This window comes from Meriones unguiculatus, chromosome 1 (genome assembly GCF_030254825.1).
Source record: "Meriones unguiculatus strain TT.TT164.6M chromosome 1, Bangor_MerUng_6.1, whole genome shotgun sequence".
NCBI classification, from domain to species: domain Eukaryota; kingdom Metazoa; phylum Chordata; class Mammalia; order Rodentia; family Muridae; genus Meriones; species Meriones unguiculatus.
Window position 1 is genome coordinate 58,697,910 of NC_083349.1, and position 16,848 is coordinate 58,714,757.

The following is a 16,848-nucleotide window of genomic DNA, read 5'->3' on the forward strand; positions in this document are numbered from 1 at the left end:
CTAACTCTGCACTTTCATTCTCAGAGTTATTTGAAAGTGAACTGCAGACCTCATATGTAAATAAAAATATCCTCCCTCAAGTGACCTTAATATTAGAACCCTAATGAACATGGAAATTAATTCAGCAACAAGGCCTAATAAATATGAGTATTTAGGAGTTCTCTACAATTGAAATAGACTGTGGGTCTATTTTCATTCAGGAATTAAACAAATTTCACATGCTCATTTGCTCCTACCTCTAGTCTCTTTTTGTTTTCCTTTTCAGGACATTGATTTTTCTGAATCGGCCAGTCCAATTAGTGACAGTGTAAAAAGACGTGGAAACACTGTCCTGCCAAATGAGAGACACCCAAGTAATTAGAAATTAAAGGTTAAGAAAGACTCTCAAGTCTGATTTTTCTCACAATTTCTGCAGTGCTTTTGGGGGGAATATTAGATTATTTGCCTTGTACATACTAACACCCCTGCACTGTTGGCAACTTAGGCCTTTTGTTACCTTTTGGATCAGTGACTATCCAGAAGCGGCTTTAAAGACAGACTCATGAAGACAAATTTGTCACTATGAATAGCTAATGATTTCAGAGATGATAAAACAGTAGAATATGAAAAATTGTCTGTGAAATTCTGTATTGTTGTTGCAATTTTCCTATAGGTTCAAATCATTTCTAAAAATGAAAACTTACCTATAGGAATGGAAGGTAGCTGAAAATGGCTTTATACAGTGTAAGTATAGGGATAACAGGAAACTTTTGTTTTTTGAGACAGGGTTTCTCTGTGCAGCCTTGGCTGTCCTACACTCACTTTGTAGACCAGACTGGCCTGAAACACAGCTATTCTCCTGCCTCTGCCTCCCTGAGTGCTGGGATTACAGGCAGGACCTTTGTATACATAAGAATTCTATTTTGGGGGGCTGGAAAAATGGTTCCATCCATGATTAAGACCACTTTTGCTCTTGCGGAGGATCTGGGTTCTGTTCCAAGCACTCATGTGGTGGTCCATAACTATAAGTAAGTAACTGGAGTTCCAGGAAATTCAGCTCCCTCCTCTGACCTCCACAGGCCCAAGGTACATGATGCACTTGTGTACATGCAGACAAAACATGTGCACACATGTCTTTTCTTATTTAAATAAAAGGCCATTAAAATCAGAGAAGGAAGGATAAATGATGATGAGTCTACAGCAGCCAGGGCAGGTGGAAAAAGAAATACCTCTCTTAGTCCTATTGCTGTGAAGAGACTGTGACCAAGGCAACTCTTATAAAAGAAAGCATTTAACTGGGGGCCTGCTTCTAGTTTCAGAAGTTTAGTCCATTATCATCAGGAAGCCGGCAGCAGGCAGGCACACGTGGAGCTGGAATAGCTGAGAGCTACGTCCTGAGACACTGAACTTGGCATGGGCTTTTGAAACCTCAAAGCCCACCTCCAGTGATACATTTTCTTCAAGGCCACACCCCACAACCCTTTTAATCCTTTTAAATAGTGCCACTCCCTACTGACCTAAGTATTCTAATACACGAGCCTCTAGGGCCATTCTTGTTCAAACTTCCACACTTGGGAATGACACTGAGAACATCAGGCACCTTGCTAGCTAACAGCATGTTACTGTAGGAACATGTTATGTTTCTTCCCAATCCAACCCCTATCATCTGATGTCTTTAGTCAACCGGGTTCCCCAAAATTCCCCTTACCCCACAGATACAAGTAGGACAGATGTTAAAAATTATGTTGCTTTATTATATGAATGCTAGCTCCCACCTTCCCCATCTAAGACACAAGCACACATACACATCTTGTCTACCACATTTCCAAAACAGAACAGACCTCAGGGCGTCATATCACTCCCACACATCTGACTCAAGTAAAAAGAGAGAAGAAACTGAGCCTGAAGGGGAGACTGAAGCAGGAGGGTCTCAAACTTAAGAGTCTACTGAATACCTCAGAGCAGTGGCTTCTGCCTTCTAATGCTGCAACCCTTTAACACAGTTCCTCATGTTGTGGTGACGCCCGCCAACCATAAAATTGTTTCACTGCTACTTTATAACTGCAATTCTGCTGTTATGAATCATAATTTAAATATCTGACATGCAGGATACCTGATACACAACTCCCAAAGAGGGTGCAACCCCCGGGTTGAGAACTGCTGCCCTACAGATCTAGCTTCAAAATAGAGTGGAAGAGCTAGGGAAGCAGCTACTGGATGAGCACTTGCACAGCACATCCCAGGCCTAGTGGAAGGAGCCCCTCACACTAAGTTAGCAAAACAGGCTTGGAGGTATGAGCACTGGCTGCTCTTCCAGAGGTCCTGAGTTCAATTCCCAGCACCCACATGGTGGCTCACAAACATCTATAATGAGATCTGCTGCCCTCTTCTGGTGTGCAGGTGTACATGTAGGCAGAACATTATATACATAATAAATAAGTAAATCTAAAAAAAAAAAAAAAAGAAGAAGACTTGGCTTGGAATTGTTTTGGTAGTTTCTGTTATTTGCAGTGTTATGGAAAAGCAAATTATTGCCACATAGATAGTAATAGGTTGCAAAAAACACACTTGTTTGTTTTCCTTTTTAATTTAGAATCTTATAAGCAATACATTACCATCATCAACAGAAAACAAAACAGCCAATACTGTGCTACTTGCCCACTACCTGGGAAAGCAGGTCCTCTCACTGGACTGTACCGGCAAGCCCAAGTAAGCCCTGAACTCTAGAGTCTCGGTCTTGAGTAGATGATGAAGCATTCAAGTAAAGGGTGAGACGCTCCGAGTGTGAGTTTCGAGATGCCGCCTCAGGAGACTTGGGAGCAGCCATAGCCCTCCAGTTCATCCAGCGTCACATGGCCTTGGGATTAACCAGCAGCTGGGATGGTTCATCAGCCTCAGGATTTACTAGTTATAAAACATTCTTCCATGTTAAAAAACACTTGATCCATAGGAACACATTTCTCATCGCTTCTCCAACTTCTTGTACTTGGCTTCTGTTTGGGGAAGAATAGGAGTTATATCTTTTAACACTAGCACTCACAAAGACACTTTTAGTTAGATTTTCAATCAAGTTCAGAAACACCTATCACACTCTTAAGGTAGCAGCTTCAACCTCACCATAGCCCACATACAGAGATCACGATCTGCACAACTTCAAAGACACAAATACAGGCCCTGACTGAGCCCAAAGCACAGCACTAAGTTCTAACTGTCAAAAGCACACGCGGGGGTAGCTCAGACAGAGTGAAGCAGGATCCACTGGCCCTGACCCTGTTGGAAGCCTATGACATTTTGGAAACCACCCTTCCAGGAACAATCCCAGATACCTTCTGGAACCAGACTGGAACAAGTGCAGGCACATGTTTTTGTTGTTATGTTTCATTTCTTTTCTCCCTACATCCACCCTGCACCCACCCAGCCTAGACAGGTCTCACAAATCTCAAGCTGCCTTCAGACTATGCAGCCAAGGATGACCTGGAATTTCTGATTTTGCTACCTCCACATCCTGAGTGCTAGACTTCCAGGCATGTACGACCATGCCCTTTGTCTGGCCCTGGGTATAGAACCCGGGACGCGGCATCCCTAGTGTCCTGGTGGTTAGGATTTGGTGCTCCTCAGCCCAGGACTTCATGACTGGCAAGTAAGCAGTCTACCAGGCGAGCTGCACTCCAGTCCTTCTATGTTCTTCTCTCTCACTTTAGAAAGCAATTTGGAAAGATACAAAAGCCTAAAGATACAGAAATTTAAAATGTCACCAAATAAGCCTATTGCTGTGATTTTTTTTTTTTTTTGACAAATTTTCAGACAGCCTGGGCTGGCTAGTCTTGAACTCCTGATCTTCCTGCCTCCACTTCCCAAAAAATTACAGGCATATGCCTCCACACCCAAATCTTTCTTGACTTCTAAAACCTCAAAGGCACCTGCTGTGATGCCTTCTGAATAGTGAGGTTCACAGCTAACATGTACTCAATGTAATTGTAAAGACTGAAATTGACTGTTGATTGCTTCTCCTATTAAATGGCAACTTACAAACCACTCTTTTGAAACAGCCAACCTGTAGCAATGCTAAAAATAAAAGAACCTGTAAAAGCTACCTAGGATAAGAATACGTTCACAAGGGGGTTGGAGAGATGGCGCCGAGGTTAAGCGTACTGGCTGCTTCTCTTAAAGGTCCTGAGTTCAATTCCCGCACCCACATGTGGCTCATAACCATCTAAGATGAGATCAGTGCCCTCTTCTAGTGTGCAGGTGTACATGCAGGCAGAACACTGTATACATAATAAAAAATGAATGATTCTTTAAAGACATACATATCTACATTACTAACTCAGCATGTGAGCCATAGAGAAGAGCTTGGCGCTGTAATCAGACAGCTGATTCATGGCTCTTCCATGTGCTTTACCAGTTCTGTATCCTTCAGCAAGTTACTTTGTCTCTTAAACCACATTTACCTTCTCTAGAGAACAGAAACTTTTTTAAAAAATTTAAAAAGCTGCCAGGCATGGAGATGAATGTCTTTAAACTCAGTGTGTGGGAGGCAGAGGCAGATGTGTGGATCTCGGTGAGTTTGAGGCAAGCATGGTCTAAACAGTGAGTACCAGGTAATCAGGGCTACACAGAGAAACCCTGTCTCTAAAAAACCAAAAAAATCAGCCTAACATGATGGCACATGCCTGTAATCCCAGCACTCAGGGAGGCAGAGGCAGGTGGATAGCCCTGAGTTTGAGGACAGCCTGGTCCAGGACAGCCAAGGCTACACAGAGAAACCCTGTCTCAAAGAGGATAGCCAAGGCTATACAGAGAAACCATGTCTCAAAAACAAAACAAAAATCGCCTCATAGAGAATAAAGAGTACAGTATATGCAAATCATTCAGAACAGTGCTTGATAAATCAGTAAGTACAGAAAGGCTATTTAGTACATATTTAATTTCTCAAGTTGTATTTATTTGTTTTTAGTTTTTAGACATGTTCACCGTATGACCTGACCTGAATATGAGTTAACAATCCTTCTTCGTCAGCTTCCTGAGTCCTGGGCTTACAGATGTGCATCACCACACTTAGCTACGTACTCATCATCAAATCAAAAGGGCTGGAGAGATGGCTCAGTGGTTAAGAGCACTGGATGCTCTCCTAGAAGACCCGGGTTTCATTCCCAGCACCTCCCAACACCCACATGGCAGCTCAGAACTATTTGTAACTCCAATTCAGGGACATCGATGGCCCCTTCTGACGTCCACAAGTACCGCACACATGTGACATGCAAATGTGCAGGTAAACCTAAGAGAAATGATTACCCAGTTTTTTTGAATAAGCATCCAACTTGTAGGCCGCCTGCTCGAGAGCTGCTACCTGCTCTTCAATCATGTTGATCTGGTCCAGATACGGCTGCAGGCCAGCATCTGGAAAACAAACCACAGGCCCGTGTCCGTCAGCAAGGACAGGGAAAGAGCACAAACTAAGAAAGCTACAGCTTCCTCCTGCTCTGCCTAGCAAAGACGGGTGGGGGGGGTGACATAAAGGTCACTAACAGAGCAGATGCTCTGGGAAGACACAGCTGCCTTAGGGGCACATCGGTGAGCCAGCCAAAGTAAGTCATTCCCCTCTTCGAATTTTCCTTTCCTTCCCAGTGGCATTATTTCTTGAGAGTCTTTCTGCTACTGAGACTGCATCTTGGGCACGCCCATATCAAGGGTGTCCCAGTGCCATGTTTCAGTGGGAAAGTAACCCAGACCACTCTAAAGGAACATTTTCAGTTTATGTATTTTTGGCTTAGGAAGCAGCCCTTTGTGGGTTTCATTGTTAAATCAACTCACTCAGACTCTCACCCGTTCACTCCCCTTCTAGGAAAATGCACTGACCAAAGCAAGGTTTAGAAGCAGAGATCACTGCTCTAGGAAAGCACATTCCTCTTCAGAACGGAAGGAATTCCCCTGGGTAGGAATGCTTTCTGAAACCCGAGCTTCCAGGAGGCAGGGATACCCTATGCCTGGCTCTCTTTGGCCCTAAGCACTAAAGAACACGAAGTACAGCAGTACTTAGTGGCATGATGAAAATTAGCACTCACATTTCTGGTTTAAGTCCTTTAGGTTTCTGCTGATGTTTATAGCAATATCTTTCATTTCAAGGTACTTCAAGCTTGTTAGCTTGTTCATGTTTTCCAGGAGTTTATAGTCTTCACTGGTGGCTTTGAAAGGAACAGAACATAGGTGGCCTTTAATTTGTCTGCAGCTACTGCAATATAGAATTTCAGGTCAAAGGAGTTCAGGAAGGGAATACAGAGGACCCCACGGAATGTCAAAAGAGCAGGCTACTTTCAATCTGTGACATTTATACTTAGCCTATACCCCGAATGTCAAAGTAGAAACTGAGGCAGCAAACTAAACTAAGCAAGGTCTAGAAGAGTTTGTTTCATGGTTAGAAAAGAAAATGGTAAAATCATGTCTAAGAAAAGAAAGGCAAAATAGTCTCGGTACTTCTATAGTATAAAAAATATATAAGCCGGGCAGTGGTGGCACATACCTTTAATCCCAGCACTCAAGAGGCAGAGGCAGGTGGATTTCCAAGTCGGAGGCCAGCTTGGTCTACAGAATGTGTTGCAGGATAAACAGGGATACACAGAGAAACCTTGACTCAACAAAAGTTGGATTAAATTATATATATATATATAATTTATATAGATTATATGTATATATAATCTATATAATTTATATATAGATGTCAATGCCACCTACCTTATTTTTTCTACTTTTTTTGTTTTTTTCACACAAGATTTCTCACTGGAGCTCACCAATTTAGCTAGAGTGGCCAACCTGTTCCTGGAATCCTCCTACTTCTACCTCCCCAGAATTCAGGTCCTAATGCTTGCACATCGATCAATCCCTGTAACCTATATGGTGAGAAGAGAGAATTGACTCCCAAAAGCTGTCCTCCAATCTCCACACATGAGCCACAGCACACAGCTACATACACATGCACCCACATGCGCACCAAATTAGTAATTTAATTTTTTTTTTCTTTTCAAAAAGCATTTGTACAAGTAAGAATGACAACAGTGGAGAAATAACACTGGTTTAACTGAGTTTTATCATCACTCAGAAACTTTGGAACTTTAAGTAAGGATCTAAAATAAATTCTTTGGGGCTGCCAACGTAGCTCACCAGGCAAAGCAATCACTTTGCATATGCAATGCCCTGGGTTCGGTCCCTAGCAATTCAAAATGAGCTGCTCCATTTCCTGAGACATCAGTGTGGGCCCAGAAGAGGTCCGACTGTAAACCCTACCTTGGCAATCTCATTCTGCATAGCCTCCACCCACACCACATTATGCCCGTGTCTCCTCAGCAAAGATCAGCCTGTGCTCAGGACTCTAAAGAGGACACACTTGAGCGTCTCAGTAACAGCTTACAGCCAAGACAAAACTGAAACAGTTTCCCACACAAACGTGGTTCCTCTCTTCAGCTTCTCTATTTTGGTTGGTGGTCCTTACCCACAGTGAAAACCTCACAAGTCTGTTAGGCTGCTCAATACGCTCTTCAACAAACCCTACAGGTCTACTTCTGCAATGTGTTCACACCCATACTCTCCGTTTCACAGACATCCCCCTGCCTCTACCTCCCAGAGTGCTGGGATTAAACCTGTGCCACCACGTAAAATTCTTATGACAGATGGCCCAGACTCCACCTCAGACACAGGTGCGGGCACACCGAACTAAAATCTAACCGTGTCCCAAAGGTGGGTCCGCGATCTTCAGACTAGCCTTCTGGTCTAATTAATCGCTTGCTTATTCCAGCTCCTTTACTAATTGTATCGTTTCCCCCCTTTTCCATGTCCTTCACAACTGTGCCTAAAATGCACCTCCCCCAGAGAGGCACTTTTTGACTAAGAGTGTAGAATCCCTGTTAATCACCGTTACTACAAGAGGCCTGCAGATGTTTTTAAAGCAGCTGGTGAGCTTAAAATAGGATAAAAAACGGGGCCCTTTCCCTCCTGTTCAACCACTGACAGAGGCTGCTAAAAAAGCACCTTTCAGGTTTCCGCGGGGCCAAAAGCGACTTGCGCAACGGGGAGCAGCCGGGACGGCGCCTCACCTGTCAGCTCCCCAGTCAAGTATGTGGCCATTTTGGAGAACATGTCCCGGCAGAGCTCATTGATGTCCGCTTCGGCGGGCTCCTTTGCTTCCTCAGCTGTCTCCACCGCAGCATCATCTGGCCAAGGCGGGGGTGGGCGGGTGAGGGGTGAGGAAGTGACCTAGGCCCTGGTCGAACCCAGCCAGGGCGGCCTTTTCCCACGTCCCCTCGGACCCGTGCTGCTGCCGCCGCCTCCGTTCTCCACCTGCCAGCATCGCCAGCCCCCGCCCCCCACTTGGCACTCGCCCACCCGAAGCGCCAACTGCGCTCCCTTGCTCAGGGGCCAGACCTTCGTCTCAGTGCCCCGACGCGGCAGACCGGGGCAGCCGCTCCCGCATCCGGACCCGACCCCCAACAGCCGTCTCCTCCCCGTCCACGCGGGGTACTACCTCGAGGCGGCTCCTCGCGTCGCGTCGCAGGGACGCCCTCCGCAGCCGCCGCCATGCCCGGCCCAGCGCGGCTTCCGGTTCTGGGGCGTCTGCGCGTGCGCACCGCGAGTGCCCCGCCCCGCTGCTGGCTCGCGGCCCCCTCGCTTTGCTCGTCCAGCCTCAGGTGCGAAGGTGAAGCCGATACTGAAGCTAAGGCACGCTATTGCGAATCAGCCCGTTGCTGAGAATCACAATGTCTGGTTCATGCCTGCAGCCACAGCTCTAGAACTGGCACTTGGCTGGTACCAGCCACGGCCTGTCTTGGACAGAGACCCCAGAATGGACCCAGAACTTGTCAGCTGAAGTTATTGGAGATAGGTGACCTCCTCCACAGACACCAGCAGCCTGACAGGTTTTGCTCACCAAAGAATCGCTCAGGGAATCCCTGCTTTGCAAGTCGTCTCCCGCAAGCTTTCGGCCTTGATTCCTGATCCCGAATGTTCTCCTTTCCCCATCCCGTTGGACTTGGACTGATGTCAACCCTGATTCATGTTTCTTGCACTGCAAGCTGGCCCCTAATGCCGTTTAATTGAAAGGACCTTTCTTGAAGGAGGCGTCCATCGTTGTTGGCACAGATTATCTTGGCTGTACGTAGATGCTGCACAAGTCACTTAGGTTTATGGAATACTTAAGGGGATGTGAGAACAGGTGAGAGTGACGGGGATGAAGAATGAGAAAAATGCACTGGGGAGCAAGGGAAGGTTCAGTGTGTGGGGTGTAATGAAGGTACCAAAGAGGGGGAAAGTTGAGTGTTTGAGTGTTCAGGATGCAAGCTCATGAGCATCCAAAATCTTGGATTTTGATCTTGTAAGAGACTTTTATTATTATTATTATTATTATTGGTTATCCTCCAGCCACTCGTGCATGTGTGTGTGTGTCTGCGCACACGCACGCACACACGCACACACACACACACACACACATACACACACAAACACACCATGTGGCCGTCCCTACCCCTAAGCTTTCCTAACCTGACTATCCCTTTGTGGAGACTGGGAGAACCTAGGGGCTTGTCTCCACTCTTTTCCATGGAATAATCATAGTAGCTGCTATCTCAAGCGTTCCTGTGAGCCAGCGCTTCTTATTTCAAGACTCCTGGGACAACAAGCTTCTTGACATTGGCATGGCTGCCACTCTGCACCTTCCGGAGAGTACCCACAAATGCCTTACATTTCCATCCTCTGACTTCTCTCTACAACCCCAGAAGTAAATGAAAGACCCGGTTTTCTAAAGAGCTTTATTGAAATTCACCTTGGAAGCCCACTCTGTCCTATGAGAGACCACCACATATCAGTCCAAAGATCAACGAATCCTGTTAAAATCTCTTGGTTGATTAAGAAAGCAGGCTCCTCCAGAGGAGCCTTCCTTGACTTCCCTTTGGAGGAACTCTTAACTCCTCTGTTGGAATCTCACCACACAGGAGGCCACTTTCCTCTAAGGCTTCCTTTTCTTTCTTACAGGGAAACTTCATGGAGGAAGAGAGGATTCCCCTCCACACACCCATGCCTGCCGATGGGTGTGTGTAAGACACACACAGGGTAAGAGTAAGGGTTACTGGAATGTAGGAAGACATTTCCATTGCCTACTCTTTGGGCTTCTACCTTTTGGGCAATCATGTCTATCTGAGCTGTTCAGGACAGTCACTGCCGTCTCTTTCTTTTTCTTGTTTGTTATTGATGTTAGTCACTACGGCAGAAGTAAATGCACAGGAAGTGAGAAGCCAGGTAGGAAGTGCCACTTTTCAGAGCTGTGTGGCTACATACAGAAACCCGAGGGACAAGCCTACGCATGCTGCCCAGCTACACACACTGCCCAGCTACACACAAAAACATTGGCTCAAAAGGCTAGGCACAGGGTGGGACTCCACAGCAGCTATCATGAGACACAGTGCTCTAGAAGGGGGGGAGGGGCATATGGAGAAGAGGCTTCTGGGAAGTCATAGAGAGAGGAACTTGCTGTCTGGTTCTCTCGGATCACCTTTCCATTCTCTTGTCCCCCATGCACTCTCAAGAGGGCTGGAGTGACCGTTAAGACTGGTTATACAGGTCCTCCCAAACAGCTGGCACCTCCTGCTGGAAGGAAAACACATAACTTGTTTGAAGGAGTAATTTCTTTTCCTCCGAATCTAATTACGGAAAACCTAGATTGCCACAGACTAATGGTTGTGTCTCCCCACAGTCTGATGCTGACAGGCTAATCTCCACTATGACAGTATTAGGAAGTGAGGCCCTTGGTGGGTGATGAGGTCATGAGGGTAGAGCCCTTATAAAGGGGCTTAGTGCCCCCTTTCCTGCCACCACGGGAACACACATCAAGATCGGGTGGTCCATGAAGCAAGAAGCTGGCTTTCACCAGATCCTGAGTCTGCTAGGAAGCGCGATCTTAGTCTTCCCAACCTCCCAAACTGTGAAAAACACACTTCTGTTTATAGGCAGCCTAACCTTTGATAATTTATCATAACAACTCAAAGAAACTAAGACAAAGACCTTCCTAAAAGGTCAAGGTGATCTATAGGCTGACTTAAGCAACTTTTGGGCCTGCCCTCCACCCCCACCTCCACTGACATACAGTCACCATGAGCATCATTCCCCAGGTCTTTCTAGAATGTCCTCCCTAACAGAGGAAAATCAGATGGATTCCAGTTGTAAAGAACTCAGAGGACCCAAGTGAAGGGAACTCACCATTTCGGGGGTAGGGTTCAGTTCCCCCTTCCTCTCCAGCATCTTCAGCTTTGAGCCCACAGCATCAACCTGGGACACGACCCCTTCCAGGATACTCTCCAGCTGCAGCACTCTCCTTGTGAGCCTTTGTGGGATTTGAGAGAGACCAAGGAAGCAGAAATGAGGTCTGGGCATGCACAGGGCTATTGTATTTGAGACAGTACAATGATGTTTGCCTGCTTGGGAATGAGGACGGTGGGGCCCAGCCTTGTAGGGAGAATCTCAGGGGAACAGAAACTCCCCCTGGACTAGGAAAGGGAATTGGGTTATTGTGGAAAGAGTCTCAAGAGTAGATTTGAGGGCTGGAGAGATGGCTCAGAGGTTAAGAGCATTGGCTGTTCCTCCAAAGGTCCTGAGTTAAATTCCAGCACCCACATGGGTGGCTCTCAACCATCTATAATGAGATCTGGTGCCCTCTTCTGGCATGCAAGTGTACATGCAGGCAGAACACTGTTTACATAGTAAATAAAGAGTAGATTTGAAGCCAGCCATCCCTGGATCCCTCCTCCACATACCTGTAGAATTCTTCTCCAGAAGCCCAGCCTCCTCTGCTGGCTGCCTCTGTGCCCACTTCACCTTGTGGGCTGTATCCAGTGGACTGGCCTAGGTTCTCAATCTCAGCACTGAGGGCTGCCTGATGGGGAAGTCGGATGTTAGAGGGGAAAGGATGACTGGAAAGCCCCGTGCCTTTAATCCAGCCTCGGCTGTGAATAGACTCAGCCTTGGGCTTCTTTTCTCTGCCATTCCTCCCTATCTCAGGTATCACTGCTCTTGAATCTTCTGACTTACTCTGAATGGGGATGGAGCAGGCAAAGCAGGATGGATCAATTTCATTTCAATTGTAGTATATGTGCTGCCGAAGCGAACACAAGGTAGGGTCAATTTCAAAACTCCAAGAAATAGGACCTCATAGAGGATTGTCAGAAATTATCTTGGGAACTGTTTCCTTTTGCCAAGCAAAGGTTTTGAACCTTGGCTGTGTGCTGGAATCACCTTGGAAGTTTTTAGAAAGTTCTAGCCCTACCACCCAGAGCTTCTGATCTGAGTGGTCTGGGATATGGGGCCTGAGAATGAGGATGATTAAAGGCTCTCCTGAATATTTAATATGCAGCAGAGTTCTTTCTTGCCCATTCATGGGAGAGCATTCACCTTGGATTTGGTTTGGGTATGCTTCGGAGGGAGGAGATTTGAGGGATGTGCTTATACTTCCTCCCCACCAACCAGCCCTGCTCACCCTCTCCTTTTCCAGACCTCGTCGCATCTGTTCCTGCTCCTTCTCATCCAGAATGTGATTCCCATCCCGATCAAACCTGGTGAAGGCAGCTGTGAGCTCACAGACCTCATGCTCCTCGTGCCCCAGTCTGAGAAAAGCAAGAGGATGAAGCAACTTTAACCACTCAAATACGGCCCACCGCCCTTTACTAGACTCTTGTTAGAGTCTTGATCTCTGAGTCTTCCCTTCTGGAGAAGAGGAGGATCACATGGAAAAGCCAGGATCTTTAGGGTCCAACTATTGTACTCCCAATAAGTTCTTTCATTTCTTCACATCCTGACTCTTACTGGCTCTGTTAGGACCTCTGGATCTCAACCAGAAATTATTACATTTCTTTGCCCCTAAATAACCTGCTGTCACCCCACAATTCTAGCTTCCCTTTCATTCCCTACTCCTGAAATCCATCCCCTATAATGAAAATAATTAACATTAAAACAAAAACAAGTTTAATATCCGAGAGTTGCAGAATATGTCTATAATTCCTAAGTATTTGGGAAGCAGAGGCTAGAGGAAGAATCAAATCAAGGTGAACTGGGGTACTAAAGTGAGACCCAGCTCAAAAATAATAAAATGTAATAGAAAATGCACATCCAAAAGCATTTAATTCCCTGCTTTAAAGTCCCTCCTAAGCACCCTATTTCTTGGATACAGTGGTGATGTTCAAGGCCTGGCCATGGTCTCAGTTCCTCCTATAACTCCCCATTCACTCGTTCTAACAATGCTCAACTATCACATTGGCCTTCCTCTGATGTCCATGTGTAAGCTAGGCATTCTCCAAAACCCTCTTCAGTCATCACCTCTTCCTGGAAGCCTTCCTTTAATCTCAAGAAGGATTAATAACTCTCTTTATTCTGTGCCTCTCTCTCTTCAAGTCACTCGGTTCTTGAGCTTAGTCTGTGTTTTGGCCTATTTTCTTATGTTCCTCTGAGCTCCTAGGAGACACAGATTTTTGTCTCATTTAATTGTATCATCCCCTACTCACGGCTAGCCCACGGATGGTATATATGTGGGGTATATATAAGAATAGGATAATATATTAGGTGTAAGAGTTGTTCAACAAGGCCCATAATATGTATAGACTATGGTCAGAGATCTGTAAAGCAAGGTCACAATTCTGAAGGTCAGGAGCTGCTAAGTCAAGATCACAGGCCCATAGACCAAAGCTAGTCAGCAAAGGATGCATAGCTGAGGGTCACAAACTTTTAGACCAATTTCAAAGAAGGTTGGGTCTCCATTTGCTCACTCCCTCAAGGTGTTGGTGAAATCTTCAAACTGGATCTCTGGCTCCCCACCCTTCAGGACCTTCTGCACGTCTGAAACCCGTTCCTTCCTCAGGCGCAGCCTTTGTAGGGTCTTGTTGTAGCTCTGAAAGGGAGAGGAATCAGATAGAAGTCCCCACAGGGTCCTCAGCACCATTGGTCCCCACCTTCACCTTAAGATCCCAAGCCCCCAGCTACAGGTCAAAGGCATTCAAGGGCACAGGTGCCTGCCCCCGTCAAGAACAGCCTGCCACGGCACAGCTCCTTGGAACCAGGTCCAGACATAGACATGTAGCTCAAAGAGACTGACCTGTTTCAGGAGGTCAGAGAGCTGCAACTCGTCCTTCTGGCCGGCCAACTCCTCCTTGACCTCTGAGTATGTGTCATTGATGATGGCCAGGAACATGTTCTAACAGATACAGTAGAGACACAGGCTTTTGGGGTTGTTTTTGTTTTTTGAGGCAGGATCTTTCCATCCTGGCTGTCCTAGAACTTGCTATATAGACCAGGCTGGTCTTGAACTCACAGAGATCTACCTGTGTCTGCCTCCCCTGCTGAGACTAAAGGTGTGGACCACCATGCCCGGCTGTGACCCAGGTTTTCACCTTCAAATCCTCCTCTTCCCCTAAGTCCCCCACATGTGCTTTCCGCCTCAGCACCCAAGCCTACCCATCTGCCTCTCACGAGCCTGAAAGTCTGTATTTGACATGTTTCTGTTAAGGACAGGCCATGTTCCCTCACCAATCTGAAGTTCCTCAATTCTTGGTTGCTGCAGTTAACATCAAGATATCCCAGCAAGCCAGGCAGTGATGGCTCACACCTTTAATCCCAGCACTCAAGAGGCAGAGGCAGGCAGATCTCTGTGAGTTTGAAGCCAGCCTGGTTTACAGAGTGAGTTCCAGGGCAGCCAAGGCTACATAGAGAAACCCTGTCTCCAAACAAACAAACAAACAAACAAACAACCAAACCAACAAACACATCCCAGTATGTGGCAGGCACCTCCCCTGTAAAAGGGCCCACTGATCACTGAAGGCATCATTTTTTTCAGTATGAAAGTACAAATGTACTCTCTCCTTTATCACCAGTCCCAGTTCCAGGCCTTTGTCTCCTTCAGTTAATCAAACAAGGACACATTCTGTTAATGTTAATAAAAACCAACTCAGGCGCTTGGAGAGATGGCTTGGTGCTTAAGAGCACTTGTTGCTCTTGAAAATGGCCAGAGTTCAGTTCCCAGCACCCGCACCACTGCTCACAACCTCCTGTAACTCAAGATCTGGGGGGATCCAACTCCCTTTTCTGACCTCTGCAGGCACCATACATGCAAACACACACACACACACACACACACACACACACACACACAGAGTAAAATAAATATAAAACAAGATTAAGAAGAAATAAATCTCAGATATTTCTCAAGAGGAACAATGAGAGAACTACCACCAAACACTGGCAGCAGAGACCATGATGGAGTGCCCAGAGGAAGGGGCCTCTTGGAGAACGGGTTCAGAAGCTCCCGGGAGTCTCTACTTCTCGTGAGGCGTTTCTACCCTCCCTTTCTATCCTTGGAAGATGAGAAGCTGGCTTTCCTGGGAAAACTGAAATTTCCCTGGTGCCCCACACACCTGGTTATCTGCTATCATTGCTCCCAGAAAACCCAGAAGATCCCCTCAACACGTACTTTCCCCCATGCTGTAAGAAACCAGTTGTAATCCTAAGTGGGAGGCGTATGGGGTAGAAACCCCACCTTGAAGGCCTTCTATGTCACCAGCCCTCAAAGGGACCCTCACCAGGAGCACGAAGAAGACGAAGAAGACATAGGTGACGAAGTACACAGGGCCCAGGATTCGGTTGGCGTTGTCGATAGCGTTGTAGTCAAAATCTCCAAGGATTATCCGGAACTGAGTGAAACTGAGAGATCAGAGCTGGGCTTCACCCAGAGCCTAGCCAAACACTTGCCCCAATTCATACCCCCTCCCACTCTCCTAACCTTAAATGAACCCCTCACTGCCCCTAATACAATAAACCCAATATACTAAAACAGCAGGTGTGTGAATTCCTTGAGTGTACACCTGAACTTTGGGACCTCTCAGGCACTTTAAGCATTGACACACCCATTAACATACCCCCCCTTTTCCCCAAGGTCACACACACTCTGTGAGCTGAAGGGTGAGGGGCCCAAGGGTAGGAGCAGGACACACACATGCACTTGACGAACGTGCTAAAGTTTTCCACTTGGGTCCCAAAAAGCAGGTAGCCAAGCTGGGCATAGGCAAAGAAGACAATGAAGAACATGATGGCGAAGCCCAGGATGTCCTTGGCACAGCGAGCCAGTGTGGAGGAGAGCTGGGTCATGGTTTTGTTGAAGCTGATGTACTTGAATATCTGCAAGGGCCACGGTGAAGCAAATGAAAGAGAAGAGGTGAGAAGCATGGAGAACTCAGGGACAGACAGAGGCCATAGGAGGTATCAAATCAGACAAGAAAAATGAGACCCCTGAAGAGGAAGTTAAATGAGAGCCTTGTGGCAGAGGTGGGAGGCAAGTCCCAGGTACCTTGATCCAGGCAAAGAAAAGGTTGACAGCATTCATGTTGTTGTACTGTGTCTGCCAGAAGGCCAGGAACTCAAAGTCTGCGTACGTGTCTGGCTGCTGCAGGAGCCTTCCCATCAGCCGGTTTACTTCTAGAGTACGGAATATGTGGAAACCCACAGCCACCACGGAGAGCTGTCACATAGGAGTCACAGGGAATGTCAGAGAAGACAGAGGAAGCTTGAGGAAAGTTCAAAGATGAGCTCCCAGAGGGGTATTCAGAGAAAAAAGAAAACAGCAGGGTTCTCAAGAGGCCAGGTCATAAATCAAAAGGCCGAGCGAGGAGACTGAGAATAGGTTTGCATCTATTCTGAGGCAAAAGGAAAAAGGAGGGTCCTCATTCATGGGTGAGGGGGGAAGGAGATGAGGAAGGCAAGATTTCCCAAGGTCTAAGCCAGGGAGACTCATGACGCTTCTTGTAAGACAAAAGGAAGAACTCAGCTTCCCTATCAAAACAGAGTCTTTCTCTC

At 46.6% G+C, this 16,848-nt stretch overlaps 2 protein-coding genes and 1 long non-coding RNA gene across 4 annotated transcripts in view; 1 reads left to right on the top strand and 2 right to left on the bottom strand.

Moving 5' to 3' along the window:
* Positions 1–2,547: 2,547 nt before the first annotated feature.
* Bloc1s2 (biogenesis of lysosomal organelles complex 1 subunit 2) lies at positions 2,548–8,616 on the bottom strand. Its single transcript, XM_021644637.2, has 5 exons — positions 8,495–8,616; positions 8,067–8,183; positions 6,045–6,164; positions 5,275–5,379; positions 2,548–2,972 (listed from the first exon to the last, which is right to left on the bottom strand). Exons 1-5 carry the CDS (start codon positions 8,547–8,549, stop codon positions 2,941–2,943), a joined length of 429 nt encoding a protein of 142 aa, XP_021500312.1. The 5' UTR covers positions 8,550–8,616; the 3' UTR covers positions 2,548–2,940.
* Positions 8,566–12,644, top strand: LOC132655890 (uncharacterized). The gene is made up of 4 exons (XR_009593834.1): positions 8,566–9,181; positions 9,997–10,074; positions 12,016–12,128; positions 12,506–12,644. It is a non-coding gene; the product is annotated as an uncharacterized LOC132655890 (long non-coding RNA).
* Positions 10,081–16,848, bottom strand: part of Pkd2l1 (polycystin 2 like 1, transient receptor potential cation channel) — a 30,089-nt gene continuing 23,321 nt past the window's right edge. Inside the window, exons 7-15 of one of the 2 annotated variants that reach the window (XM_021644667.2) lie at positions 16,343–16,513; positions 15,992–16,173; positions 15,579–15,699; positions 14,099–14,197; positions 13,773–13,894; positions 12,487–12,617; positions 11,772–11,886; positions 11,218–11,341; positions 10,081–10,605 (exon numbers count right to left, since the gene is read on the bottom strand). In XM_021644667.2, coding sequence (XP_021500342.1) covers positions 10,564–10,605; positions 11,218–11,341; positions 11,772–11,886; positions 12,487–12,617; positions 13,773–13,894; positions 14,099–14,197; positions 15,579–15,699; positions 15,992–16,173; positions 16,343–16,513 — 1,107 coding nt within the window. In that variant the 3' untranslated portion in view covers positions 10,081–10,563. Of the gene's footprint in view, positions 10,606–11,017; positions 11,342–11,771; positions 11,891–12,486; positions 12,618–13,772; positions 13,895–14,098; positions 14,198–15,578; positions 15,700–15,991; positions 16,174–16,342; positions 16,514–16,848 lie in introns of those variants that run through there. The other variant, XM_060390061.1, reaches the window with a different exon arrangement.